Below are 13556 nucleotides of genomic sequence, written 5' to 3' on the forward strand. Positions count from 1 at the left end.
GGCTGATGTGTGCTCTGCCTTCATTAATCACCAGCAGCTGGTTCTACTGTAGCTCCACACGCGCTGTATCCAGCTCAACGCAGTCTTCTTGTCCGAAGTGTAGTTACGCTACTATGCTACAACTGCTTGCATAGCTTATGTAGCAGTTGCAGCAAGCACTGGAGGAACTGAAGAGCAACCACAAAAACATGTATAATATATTTTATTTATGATGTGAGGAAAAAAAATATGTGAAACATAATACATTTTTATTTTACTACACAATGGAACATGGTAATAAAATAGATGCATCTTCCGATCTTTGGTTTTTAAAAGGATTTTACTTTAGAAAAATAAAATCGTAACAGAATTGTGACGTTCAACTCTTACACGCTTTTTTTGCACAATTCATACTTGTGTGAATGGTTTAATAGGAGGCATTTTTGAAAATATAATTTTAATCCTGAAAATATTCTGCATACGTACAAAGCCCTAATCACCATGGCTTCATAATTTCTAAAAAAAGACGACGATGATTTTCATAATATCACTGATTGAGTTTGAGGTGCTTGTGTAGATTTCTGGTGTTATATATACATAGTAAACCCAAGTGCTGCTTAAAGCACCATGCAGCTTTCTCCCAGTCCAGTGACTTCTGAATTGGAGGTGAAACTAGCCAACCTGAAGGAAATACAAAACGCTGGATTCTTCTCTGGTCACATTTGGAACAAGCTAGCCCATACCCTATACAACTGCTCAGAGACCAAAATACAAAATGTCTGATCGGCACGTTTTCATAATACAAAAAAACCTTTTGAATTCTTCAAATGAAGCAAATACCAGAGTGTTTTTTCACCTCCTACACAGAAGGTATACACTTTTAAAAGTTTAGCAAATTTGTAGATGATATGAATCATATGAATGTTTGCCCAGTTTACTACATTCAAAAGTCACTTTACGTTTCACTTGGTGCAATCTTCAGCAAGTGCTCAATATTTATACACTGAAAGGGTACCCCACCCTATGACAAGTGGAATTCCAGAAATTATATACAAACAAACAAACAAAAAAAACAAGTAAATAAAATAATTACTGTCACCACAGGACATGAGAGGAGAGAAAAAAAAAAACTTTTCAAACGTCTTGTCACAGGTAACAAAATGAGAAGCAAGGTTTGATTTGCACCCTTGCTTAAATAGGCCCGGTGTGTAATGCCCTTGAGTTAGCAGAGGTGGAAGTCATTAAACTTCGCAAAAGAAGCTAATGGAATATTGCTATCGGTACAGTTGTCACTTTTTGAGGAAGGTGTAAACATACCGTGACGGTGACAACCCGGGTGAAGTGCGCCGAGTCTTCCTCTACGCTACGCGGCTTTCCCACTTCAGAACGCCCTCGTGATTTTATGTACACGTTGATTGTGGTTTTTTTTTTTTTCTTCTTCCTCCAAAGGTTTTTTTTATTTTATTTAAAAAAAAAATTTTTTAAACTCTCTCCCGTTCCCTCAATAAATCTGCAGGTAAGGGGAAGTCGCCCCGTCCTTCCACGCGTGGACCTTGTCCGCGATCACCATGCGGCACAGCGGGCACGTCTTCTCCCGGTTGAACCACAGCGAGATGCACTCGTCGCAGAAAACGTGCTTTTATTAGAGGAATACGAGACAGAGAGAGGGGAAACAAAATGGCGTCACTTCAACCTGCCTCTCGGCCAGTTTCCTCCGTTTCAGGGCACTGTGTGCTGCCGACCACGGTCTCACCTGACACAGGAGGACCCTCGGGTCTCTGAACTCCACCTGGCAGATGGGACACAGGTCCCCGGCATCGCTGCACTGGCTCTTGGTGGCTGCAGCACCGTTCTGCTGAGAGAGACCGACCAAAACAAGCCAGTTTCAGACCACTCCGTTTACACCTGGAACTTAGCAGCATGTACTCACGTGTGTCAGATTACTAAACAAACTGAAAAACGTACTAAATTAGTAGGTATAAAGAAAGGAGGGAGTTCAAAAAAAATGCACAGGTTTTTTTAACTAGCTGCTTTAATCCAAGTAATTGGGATGGTGTATCATTCAAATTGTTTCTATTAGGGTTAGCATCATGCTAAGTCACATTGATGAACCATGGATAAACTCATGTTTTTTTTTTTACGAAGTTTATGAAAACGTAGCTTTTGGTACCTCATTGTTCAAAAATATGCCACCGGTTTTCTGGACAGACCCCCAAAGTCCATACAGCCCTAGAAGCTGAGAAGAGAGTAAAGGTGCCGTTTACACATCAATCATCAGGTACAGTCTTCATTTCTAACAGTCTTTGTTGCTTCAGTTTTAGAATGATGGAAGTAGCCAAACCGAAAAGTAACGTTGCCGCCTTCATTAAATGCAAACCCTCAAACTCTGAATTTATTATCTCCCCTCATAATGCAGGCTACTCCTGTTCAGAACCAACAATTTTCTGCATGTTAAGCTTCAAAAACAAATTGTTTTAAATCAAAGTGTGCTTCAAATCAGTAATCGACAAACGGGTTGTCCCCACAATCTGTGCCTCAGTTCAGTGTTACCTTCAGTATGAGGTAGACCAGTGCAAGCAGGATGCCCAGGGTCAGACCAGCAACGCCATCCACCTCTTGGTAGGTGACCAGGTAGCGGAACCACACTGGCATGGGCACAATGGCCTGGTGCACCTGGCTGAACTCCTCCGTGAGCATGTACCAGCGACCCTGAGGAGCCGGGGAAAGGGGACCGTTTGACTGACCAACTCGCCTTCCTAACCGACTTTGCGGAGCTCTCGTGCAAAATGAGGCGTGTCCTTACCCTTGCACTGCAAGCCACGAGGGCGGATGGTACTAAAAGAATAAGGCACTTCACACCCATGAACAGGAACTTCACGACGAAGTTGGTCACGCCCACAGTCCACAGTACTTCCCAGAAATCGCGGGACTCGACACTTGGATTCACAAAAATTAAGCTGTAAAGGAAAGGACACGGCATAAGACCTTGCAATACAAAATAGGACAGACACACTGAATTAAGTTAATAACCTCACCAGTAATACAGTTTCTCCTGGCTGAAAGTGTAGTAGAGCAGGAGTGTGGAACATATTAGGAAGGCCAGCAGCCATACACACTCCAACTTTGAACGTCGGTCCTGAAAAATGGCAAAAGGCATACAGGTAATTTAAGAGCCAAAATATCAATATAATGTATTCACTGAATGTAAATTTAATTGTTTTAATTACCTGTAGAAAAACTTGGTTTTGAATTATTTTATTTGCATAAAGAAAAGTTGTAAACAGGCCAACTCCAACAGCTAAACCTGGAAGGGAAACACAAAACACTGATGTGTACATTTAGCATGAACCATGTCTAAATCATAAGAAAATGCCATTAGATCACTTTTCAGTGTCACTACATTTCTTGGGGGATGTCATCCTAACTCACATAATTAATAGTGCCTTGAAACTATGTATATCAGAGGTGGAAAGTCCAGGGGTCAGAAAGTCCTGCCAAGTTTCTCTTCCACCCATGAACTCACCCAGGTGATTTCACTAATTAGTTCTATCTGGGTGACGAATTGTGCCAATTAGCAAACCAGGGTTATATTAGAATAAAATAATGGGGAGGACTTTTATTTTATGAACTGGTTTTCCCACCTCCATATAATCGACCCCAAAAATGTCTGCGTGGCCAACTGTAACGCAAGTAATTTATACAATGGCAAACAATCACAAAGTTGCTTGAAAATTCGATTTGAAAAAACACTAAACGTTAAAATTAGTGTTTTAAAATAACAAGGTAGCACGTCTACGTTTACCACGTCCATTGAAACCTACCAAGAGCGTGCTGGAGAACTAGTTTGGCACAAAGGATTATAATGAAAGGAAGACTTTTTTGAACCCATCGAAAGAGGTAACGCAGTTCGGAGATAGATGTGCTGGGTTCTCCCGATTCCGAATCCCCATCTCCTGGATCAGACTCCGGCTCGTTATGTGAATGGGGCCGGTTGTGGCCGTGGCTGTGCGAGTGGGAGTGACTGTGGGGGCCAGGTCTCGGCCTTCGGGACGCCGGCCGTCCGGTGCCTTCGCCGGGTGCGACATTTATTGGAACGTGGACCTCCCCAGTCTCAGCCGGACTGGAGCCACCGGCCGCCGGTGTTCTGGTTAGTAACTCCGGTTGCAGAGTTAGGGATAAGCCGTTGCCTGCCTGAGCATTATGTTCGTTTGAGTTGGTCTGCATTACAGTTGGTGATTCTTTTAGTTTCAGCAATCTTCTGGACTCACTAGAATGACTCCTAAAACACATCAAAACATAACTGGAATTAGGAAAACGACAGGTTTTTATTTTGGACAACATCAGCGAGTTGGAGTACTAATAGCCAACTATCTAGCTGTGTTGCTAGCCAGCAAACATTACCTTAATTCAGTGGTTACATTTGGTAAATGATCTTAGCTCGTGTTGCCATCTAGCTACATGTAGTTCATATTTCATTCAATTAGTAAAGCGAACGTGGGTGACAATCTCCTGAAGCAAGAAATTCTGCATGAAGTTAGCTAGCTAGCTAGCCAATGTACCGTAGACTAATTACTGAGAGCTTTATCACTACTTTAATATCAACTACTTAGCAAGCTGACCATCATTCGGCTTATTTGTTAGCAGTATGGTTTTTTCGAGCAGTGTCTGGATTAGCTATAACAGCTAACAAATTGGCTACATTTTACAAGTGACAAACTTGTTACAAGTATCGCCATAACTCTACAGCGGCAAGTAAAATTAGTGCCCATGTTTCTTGGCAGCTGGCCAGCTATTACGAGCTACAGTTAGCCTACCTGTAGCCTAAGCTAACCTCAGACCCGCAGTGTTTTCATTTGGCTGGCTAGCTACTCGGTGCACTGACAAACAAAAAGATACCTTATTACCTCTCATACTGAGCCCGAAGTTTCATGGTAGAGCTCCTAAACCCATTTAAAAATAGGATTAAATACAAATAAAAATGAAACTAAAACAAAAATAAGCAACCTAGCTATTCAAAGCTAGCTGGCTAAGACATAATGTTAAGCTCTCCGCTTCGCAGACATCTTTACTGATTGCAACCACTGAACTCTACGAACGAAGGCAGGTTAAAGGTTATCGTTTAGTCCGGATTTATTTTCATTGTTTTCATTTATCTTATTTTTTTATTTTTACGACTACATTTAGGTGATAATTACGTAAACTAATTACGATCGTTTAATCGTAATTTAAAAACGGCCAACGAGTTGCGTAAAGAAGAACGCGTATAATGACGCAACACGTCACTGCTGACGGTAAACAAAAATTAGGTAACGTCAATTCTCTTGTCTCTGTCATACATTCGTCAGAGATTATCAGTCGCCTTGGTTTGAATATGTTCAGTGGACTATTTCTTCAGTCTTTACATCAGAATTTAAAAAATAAAATAAAATTTGAATCAGTACATGTACATCTAAAATTAAATATTTTATTTCCATCCTTAATCCAAATTTTTTAATCTTGAGACCACCTAAAATGACCATTCTGTGAATCCCTCCAGTACTACAATGTTCGATTTTCCATAACTTTATCCACCACCGACTGCAACCTACAATAAGTGGATGTTTGAATGTGTACTAAAAATGCCATAAGGTCTGTGTAACAATGTGAATGCTGTCGGGGACATGTTCATTAAAAAATGAACTTGACAACTAAGTATAAATATATACTTTCTGGAGGAATATCCTTTCTGCAGGTATTCACTAGCAGTTTCGTACATTCATTTAAATGTCTTGCATGAGGCAATTTGTCATTTAACACATTGGTGTGACACAAAGTTTGAATGATCACATTGTCTTCTGACTGTTAGATTAAAAAAACACAGGGCCAAGTTACTTTGAATAATTTAGGAAACATTGGGTAGCACTGCTTTGTAAGCAGGAAAAAGAATAAGAAGGAAAACACAAAATCCCCTAAGGGCTTTATTGTGTGGATGTGTGAAGTGGTTTGTGAATTCAGTCTGTTGAAATGAGGTCAGAAGGTACAGAAATTAATGTTTTTAAGGGCTGAGAGTCTGTGGCCATTGTGGTTATTTCTGTAGGAAACCCAGAAAAGTGGCAAACTCTCGGTGCTGTATAGGTATGGGGCATGCTGCCCAGTCATGGTGTAACTTGATGGGATGGCATATCTGCCGTCCCAATAGCTTGCTTGATGATGATGATGATTATTACCACCACCTTCACCACCCTGATCACCACCACTCCTACACTTTTCCCTGGTTAATATTTTTTGTATAAAATAACCGCCCCTCACAGAACTCACATGGTGAAACAAAATGTCATTTGAACGATTGAGCTAATTACCAGGTCTTATTTATGGTGGGCTGAAAAGGAAGGATCTATTTTGCAAAGCCATATCTTGGGCCAGAGACAAGATGGTAATCTGTGAAAATGAATGGAGATGTTTAAAAAAAAAAGAGAGGAAAAAAACAGTGCGGGAAAGCAAGCAGTTTTCTGTTTGTGAGCATCACTGTCTTAGCATTTCGTGTTGAAGAAACAATAGTCTTTAATTGCTTCTATGTGTTTGTTTAGTTTGTGACAGCTGTGCAATCAACAGCAGTCCAAGCAGAGTCTAAAAGCATATCACAAAATGGTGCTATTTTGTTTTAAAAGGAGTGATGGGTGACGGAGTGTAGCACAGTGGGTAAGGAACTGGGCTTGTAACCAAAAGGTTGCAAGTTCGATTCCCGGGTAGGACACTGCCGTTGTACCCTTGAGCAAGGTACTTCACCGAAATTGCTTCAGTATATATCCAGCTGTAAATGGATACAATGTACAAAGTTGTGTAAGTCGCTCTGGATAAGAGCGTCTGCTAAATGCCTGTAATGTAATGTAAAAGCTTTTTGCCAAAAGCTGCTTTTCATTTTGGATTAAATGCATTGTACATAGAACTCCTTCGCTTGAGTTCCCCATATACCAGTTTGCATGAGGGCATCTTATGGGTGAGATAGTATGTTTCTGTAGGAAGACAGAACTGAATTGAAACCTGCTGGTGAATATGAAGCCTGTAGAGTAGAAGAAAAAAACTTTTTTCACAGTAGTAGACTACATAAAACCAGGCAAGCACAATGTAGAAAAAGGATTAAGGGAAATTGCGAAACAGACAAATTAATTTGTGCTCATGGTGTTTCCCACTTCTTACCGCAAATTCCCTGCCACGCTTGTCTGCAGGCTTCCGGTGCAGCGCGAGGTGGTTGATTGCTAATACCTGTCAGGTGTACTAAATGGCTGACAACCGTACATTCAGGGGCTGGCCTTTTTTGCTGTAATAGCAACTTTTTGCCAGCAGATGCCGACACTGCCTTTCCTGCAAGCCATTGAATACGGAGTTGAGCCGTTATTCTGGCTGCCATCATGAGATATCGAGAAGCTAGAGGATTTATGACTGACGGATGTTAGGACATGTAAGCGTGTCACATTCTTCATTCAGTTTAACGTTTGATTTCTGGTCACCTCTCAGTTTGGACACCTTGACAATTTAGCACAAGCTCAACACGGAGTTCCCCCAATCTCAAGCGGTTTTTAGCTCTGTGAATGCAACCGTCGCATGAGCGAGTTTTTAATGCATTTTTAATGAATTTATATTAAAGGTCATAAAGTACATTTTACAACTTGAAAAGGTTTAATTGAGTCTACTTGCCTTCACCCATATTTACATATCTGGCAATTCTGTTCAGTTTCATTTTACTGTAGTACAAGTTACAATTTCACAGGCTTAATCAAACCTGTAGTGGCATTTACAATTTTAGATGTGATAATTTTATAAAAAATAATTTAATCAATAAATGTATGCCGTTTTTTGAGAGAATAATCAAATGATTTTGAAATTTGTTTTGGCAAGTACATAAATCCTTATGCTGAAACACAAATAGCAAAAATTGTATTTAGGAATTACCATGATTTCATGACCGTTCCAAAGAATTAAGTTATTCTAAAGAAGGTCAGCAGGCGGCCATGTTGGAGCAGTGGAGCTTCTCATTTTTGTCTCTCTCCACATGGTCATGGACTTCAAAGAATCGCCTCCTTGATCTTCGGAGCAATCCTGGCTCTGCTCGCTGACAAATTTATGTGGCCATATTTCCAGGAGTTCAGCACACTCCCTGCCTGTATGTCTTGTGCCTCAGTAATGGAGGAGGATGCTACAGTTACGGGAGATTAATGTTTTTCAACAGCAATAATTTATCGAAATGACTTCATTCCTACCTTTGCCAGGCTGTGTTGAAGAAGGCTAGTCAGTTATTGAAGATATATATATATATATATATACACACACACACACACACTGTGTGTGTGTAATATGTGTATATATTTAGATACATATTTTTAAAGCATGGGGCTAAAATGTGAACTGCCTGCTGTGTTTAGTTAATAATAAACAGATAGCACAGTCTGTTCAGCCACCCTGCGCTGTGCTGTGCAGCCGTTTGCTCACCGCAGTGTGCGACGAGTGCTGTGCAGAGGCTCCGCCTGCGCCCAACACCAGCCCTGCCTTTCCCGTCATGGCCTAACCTGCTCGCACGGCAGCTGTTCCCGCCCCTCTCCCCTCCACACCTCCCTGTCGCACCCCTTCATGTGCTCTCTGTCAGGTCCCAGGCTCTGCTCCTCTGGAGCCATGGGGGGACCGCCTGCGGAGGTGTCAGTGCGGCGACTGCATTAAAGTGTGCAAGTGTGTGAGCCTGTGTGTGTGTGTGTGTGTGTGTGTGTGAGCTTGTGCGTGCCTGTGTGTGTCGGGGGTTTGGGGTGGGGGGAGGGGGTGCTGCTGTTTAGAAACAGGGATTGAAGCATATCAGAGCATTTAAATACCTCCTTTCTGGCGATCATGCCATGCAGTTGAACATTCTGCTAATTAGCGGGTAAGATCTGCACAAGAGGAGCTGCACCAGGGGACAGAAGACAGTTTCATTGTGCGACCTTGTGTGAAAATGTACAGGTGTTGAAAAGAAATCATTTCTAGAGAGTCCTTTTTTTAAAGATGGTACAATGCGAGATGCTAATCATAGCACAATGAATGCAGTTATTAGGTAAGAATAGAACCACAACAATAGGAGTACAGAAATACTGTTATTAGTTAAACTGAGCAGCAATTTGACCATCATGAAAGCCATTCATTGGTGCGTTGCACTCGCATGTAATACGTACTGCATTACTGCCGGCTCCAGGCTATTATTCCACTTTGCTGAAATTTCAAGATCAACAAAATGAAAGATACTAGAGCTGGGCAGACACGTGACGTGTCTGTGGTAGTGCTTGAGGAAGTGGTCTTGTAATGATGAGGTTGCGGGTTTAATTCCTGGGTGGGGCACTGCCATTCATCAAAGTAAAATTCCAACTTCCACAAAAAAAAAAAAAAAACTAATTCCAGCTTCCAATAAAAACAACCAGTTAACTGTGTAAATGGCACTGTGCGCTAATTGTTTTGTATTCGTGATGCAGGGCAATGGTTAGGACCTCGGCTTGCAACTGTAGGCTATAGGTTCTATTGCCAGGTAGGATCATGCCATTGCACCCCTGAATAAGGTACTCGTTAATGTGCAGCTGTATAAATAGATTGTATGTAAAGGGATGCCCACTGTTGAAGTCACTCTGGATAAGCGTCTTAAATATAAAGTGTAAGCCTACATTTCCAAACACAGAAAACAGATGTTTACTCAGCAGACCTTATTTTTAGCAGACGTTGCTACTAAATCATGTCAGGGTTCTGTTTGTTTTTAAAACTGACCAACCTGTCCCTGATCGATAAATCATGATCTATGAGGCTGGTATAATTTTGTTTTCTCACATGGAGATGGAGGAATTCTGCCCGGTGTTGCTGGCTCAGTCCACCGTTAGAGCAGAATAGGGGGATGGAGCAGTCCTACCGCTTCTCTCTTTCCCACTGCCCCAGTGCTGTCTGATCATACATGAGTGAGCACGTGCGCCCGCTCCCAGGTGAGTTCTGTCAAATCGTACACGAGTGAGCGTGCGCGACTGTTCCCAGGTGAGCGGTCTGTCTAATCGTAACGCGAGTGAGCGCGCGCGACCGATCCCAGGTGAGCGGTCTATCTAATTGTAACGTGAGTGAGCGCGTGCGACCGTCCCCAGCGCAGTCGGCGAGCTCACTGGATCAGAACCTTTTTTGCGGAATTGTTTTTTGAGCTCCGGGGGGAAAAACATCCGCGGCGTGCGGGCCGTTAATCTTCCTTCGCGCCTCCTGTTCAGGTGCTGTTATCGGAGCGTGCAGGCCATCTGTTTGCCGCTGACGTTCGGCGAGCCCGGAGTTACCTGCAGCGCAGGGGTCTTGTGGCAGCTGACATCCCACGGTTTAACAGATTACCTACAAGGTGAGAGCGCCGAGCGCTGATTTATGTCCCGCTCACTCCCGTGACCACTGCCGAAATGAAGAGGGGCGCTCTGTCGTTGAATATCTTTATTTATTTATCTTATACTTTCCAGGGTTTCTTTATGGGCCATTTCCAAAGAAGATAAATGGCTAAAATGATTTGATTTACCAAGTGAACCCCACCATGAGTTGAATACCCGCAATCCTTTCTTTTTGTCTCCTGTTAGAGTTGTTTCTGTGTGTATGGGAAGCTTGCTTTTGCAGTTTTAGTCATGAGTGCAAATTTTTTTGCACAGGTTTACAGAATATTGGTGTTACTATTCTTAAATAACAGTGAAGACAGAAGACTGGATTTGTCTTGAATACCAATGAAGACTGATAGAAATGAGACTGGATTTGTCCTGCTGGGAAGGGCAATGCTGCAGCTCTGCTCCGCCTCCACCAGTCATCTCTGCATGACTCACCAGTAATTTGTATCGATCAGCTCTACACAAAATATTTATTATTCATTTCCTATTAGTCAGTCCTGCCAGTCTCCATTTTGTGTCTGCTCTAGGTTTAACTTCAGTTGCTTTTAATAATACTCTTCAATTTGGGCTTAAAGGTGTTGCATTGGTGTCGGCTGCTTTTAAATATCATAAATCCGAAATGTCTGTATGATTTGTGGACGCAAATTAGTTTATTGTTGAAAGTTTTTTTTTTTTTTTTCATTCATCATTGATCCTCAAATTGGGGTGATAAGAGGAGGTAATTTAGTCTTCAGAAATTAGGGCAGGGGTTTCCAGACCTCTTGTAGGGTACCCCCAGCTGATCCAGGGCTTGATTAGTTGTATCGGGTGCATTTGAGGTGGAACGCATAAAATACCTGTACCTGGCTGGGGGTCCCCAGGGAGAGGTTTTCTTCCATAGTGAACTAGGGGAACAAGGCACCCCAAGTAAGGTAGTGACTACACATTCATGATTTTACATTTTTTTTGGATGAAAAGTATGGGATGCAGTCAGTTACAGCATCTCTGAAGTGCTTAAAAACATTCTATTATTACATTTTCTTTTGTATGTGCACAGGGGCAGCTGTACATTGTAGCCTGATATTCCTGGAACTCCATTATAAAAAATGAATGAAAGCAGTGTGTGCATTGTGGAATTATGCTATTCAATCTCTCCTGAGGCAGGCAGCCTTCATTATGTCAGGGCGGGTGTTATACTTTATAGGACTTGGGTCTAGATGGAAATGTGAATGTGCTTTTCGTTCTTTGAGATTATATGGTCCGAGGTGCTCTGCTTTATCACCTTATGGTCTTGTGGTTACTCTGCAAAACCACAGAAGCTCAATGCATTTGTTCCCGGACAAAGTACTGGTAGAGGTGTTGACGGTTCATTAAAGGGGGGCACACCTGTTTGGACCTAACGGTGGGAAAAGCAGTTCCGTTTAGCAGTCATGGGAATTCTGTACCAGCATGTCAGTTAAGCCCTTAAACCAAGATAATTAAAAATCCTTTGGTGTTCTTTATGAATTGTGAGATGCTCCTGGCTGAAACTCTTACCTGGCCTTACTAATGTGGCTCCCTGATAGTGCTCAGATATTAGACAGCTGTATGGGGCTTCTCCCTGGCCTTACTAATGTGGCTCCCTGATAGTGCTCAGATATTAGACAGCTGTATGGGGCTTCTCCCTGGCCTTACTAATGTGGCTCCCTGATAGTGCTCAGATATTAGACAGCTGTATGGGGCTTCTCCCTGGCCTTACTAATGTGTAAATACCTGCCAAATCAACTAGGTGGGTGCTGCACATGTTGCATAAAAGCCATCTTGATGATCGAAGAGAGGATGTTCCAAGCGGACACCTCCCTGTTCTTCCTACGCGCACATTCCTCAGGATGTGTTATTGAAAACCGTCAGCTCCTATCTCATATTCACAAATGGGCCGGTCCCTGAATTCACTTCATGTTTTTGTTCTATTATCTTTCTGTTGTGTTTCTGTGGAATTCTGTTTTTGTTTATACGTTCAGTCAAACAGTGGACCTCTGCTCTTATGGGAGTTATCTATTACTCAGTGTGGCATGTCGTCAGTGTTTTTAAAAAAACAATAAAAAAAACCTGAAAGCATAAACATTGTATTTCCATATTTGAAAAATAAAAAATTTTCATCACTGATATTTCACAGCTCTCTGCCTAGTAAGGTAACCATGTAACTAAGACATTACACGTAACATGCAATGTAACAATAAATGTAATCGAATAATAAAACGTTTTCTTATTTCTCATTTGAAAAGTTGTTTGGAGATAAAGGTTTTTTATGATGAGGTTTTTTTTTTTAATGATGCTATTATGATTTCTAAACCACTGGCCACTGGCATACCAAGCTGTGAAAGGCACTGCCCCCTTCCTGTGTTCAAATGATGACTTTGCGCCACAAACTGCCGCCAGACCTTGCTGTTGAGGCCCCTCCCACCAGCTGGCTGTTCTCTTCAGGCACCTGGCAGCCGCCCCGCCCGACTCTGCGCGCCTCCATCGCCCCGGGACAGGGCAGTGACCTTCCCCGGTCTTTCTGAGAACGCGCCTTCTCAGACTGTAAAACAGGATTGTTTTACTTGAAAATATGAAATGGATACGGTATGGCATATATACGATGCACTGGCAATCCATGCCTTTGCTGTTTTGCAGATTTTGTGCACCTTTTAACTGTATTTGTGTTTGGGACATTTCTGGGCGTGGCGCTCTTTTCTGCGGTTTGGGATCAGATTCCAGCCGAGTGCTTGTTGCTAGTTAGCTGCTCCAACGGCGGATGCTAAGAAGCCTGGATACAGGGGGGATAAAAGACAAACCGACAGGGCTCATTCAGGAACTAGTCAACCTTGGAATTGCTTTTCCTCGGTGGAAAAATCTATTTTTAAAAAACAAACCTATCCCTTCTCTCCCTTCATTTCGCAAGTCTTTGGGCATGAGCCTTGACCGTGGCACTTGTTTCATTGTTATTTCGTTTCTAGAGCCGTCGTCTTACCATGTTTAATGCAGCAAGTCGCTCTGAATAAAAGTGCGGGCAAAATTACTAAATTGCCACTGATTTAAAATTTTAAAATCACTGCACTGTACTTTAGTAGTCTGTGCCTGTAAATGCAGTCTGTATGTGGGTGGTGTTTGGAGACGAAGGAGCAGGAATTGCTTTATCCACACCTACCCCTCTGTTGAACATCCTCTCCCTGTTGTATCAGCTGTTGGCAAACC

The 13556-nt window shown here is 42.3% G+C and overlaps 1 protein-coding gene and 1 long non-coding RNA gene across 4 annotated transcripts; one reads left to right on the plus strand and one right to left on the minus strand.

Moving 5' to 3' along the window:
* Positions 1-186: 186 nt before the first annotated feature.
* Positions 187-5207, minus strand: rnft1 (ring finger protein, transmembrane 1). Of its 3 annotated transcripts, none has more exons than XM_064352318.1 (9): positions 4884-5207; positions 3801-4255; positions 3207-3283; positions 3015-3115; positions 2783-2936; positions 2530-2688; positions 2150-2215; positions 1733-1834; positions 187-1615 (listed from the first exon to the last, which is right to left on the minus strand). In XM_064352318.1, exons 1-9 carry the CDS (start codon positions 4907-4909, stop codon positions 1481-1483), a joined length of 1275 nt encoding a protein of 424 aa, XP_064208388.1. In that variant the 5' UTR covers positions 4910-5207; the 3' UTR covers positions 187-1480. The 3 variants fall into 3 exon arrangements, with proteins under 3 accessions (XP_064208388.1, XP_064208389.1, XP_064208387.1); XM_064352319.1 differs by having other exon boundaries at positions 1733-1831; positions 3801-4258; XM_064352317.1 differs by having other exon boundaries at positions 3801-4258; positions 4884-5205.
* On the plus strand, positions 3988-12603 carry LOC135263864 (uncharacterized). The gene is made up of 3 exons (XR_010332555.1): positions 3988-4126; positions 10212-10333; positions 10446-12603. It is a non-coding gene; the product is annotated as an uncharacterized LOC135263864 (long non-coding RNA).
* Positions 12604-13556: the final 953 nt, after the last annotated feature.

This window comes from Anguilla rostrata, chromosome 9, assembly GCF_018555375.3.
Source record: "Anguilla rostrata isolate EN2019 chromosome 9, ASM1855537v3, whole genome shotgun sequence".
Classification (NCBI taxonomy): Eukaryota; Metazoa; Chordata; class Actinopteri; order Anguilliformes; family Anguillidae; genus Anguilla; species Anguilla rostrata.

Coding starts and splice junctions, on each gene's coding strand:
- rnft1 (XM_064352317.1), bottom strand. CDS start 4,909: ATGAAACTTCGGGCTCAGTATGAGAG. Junction 2,689..2,782: donor TCGTGGCTTGCAGTGCAAGG/GTAAGGACACGC, acceptor CCGGCTCCTCAG/GGTCGCTGGTACATGCTCAC. Junction 1,835..2,149: donor GCATATTTTTGAACAATGAG/GTACCAAAAGCT, acceptor GGTCTCTCTCAG/CAGAACGGTGCTGCAGCCAC.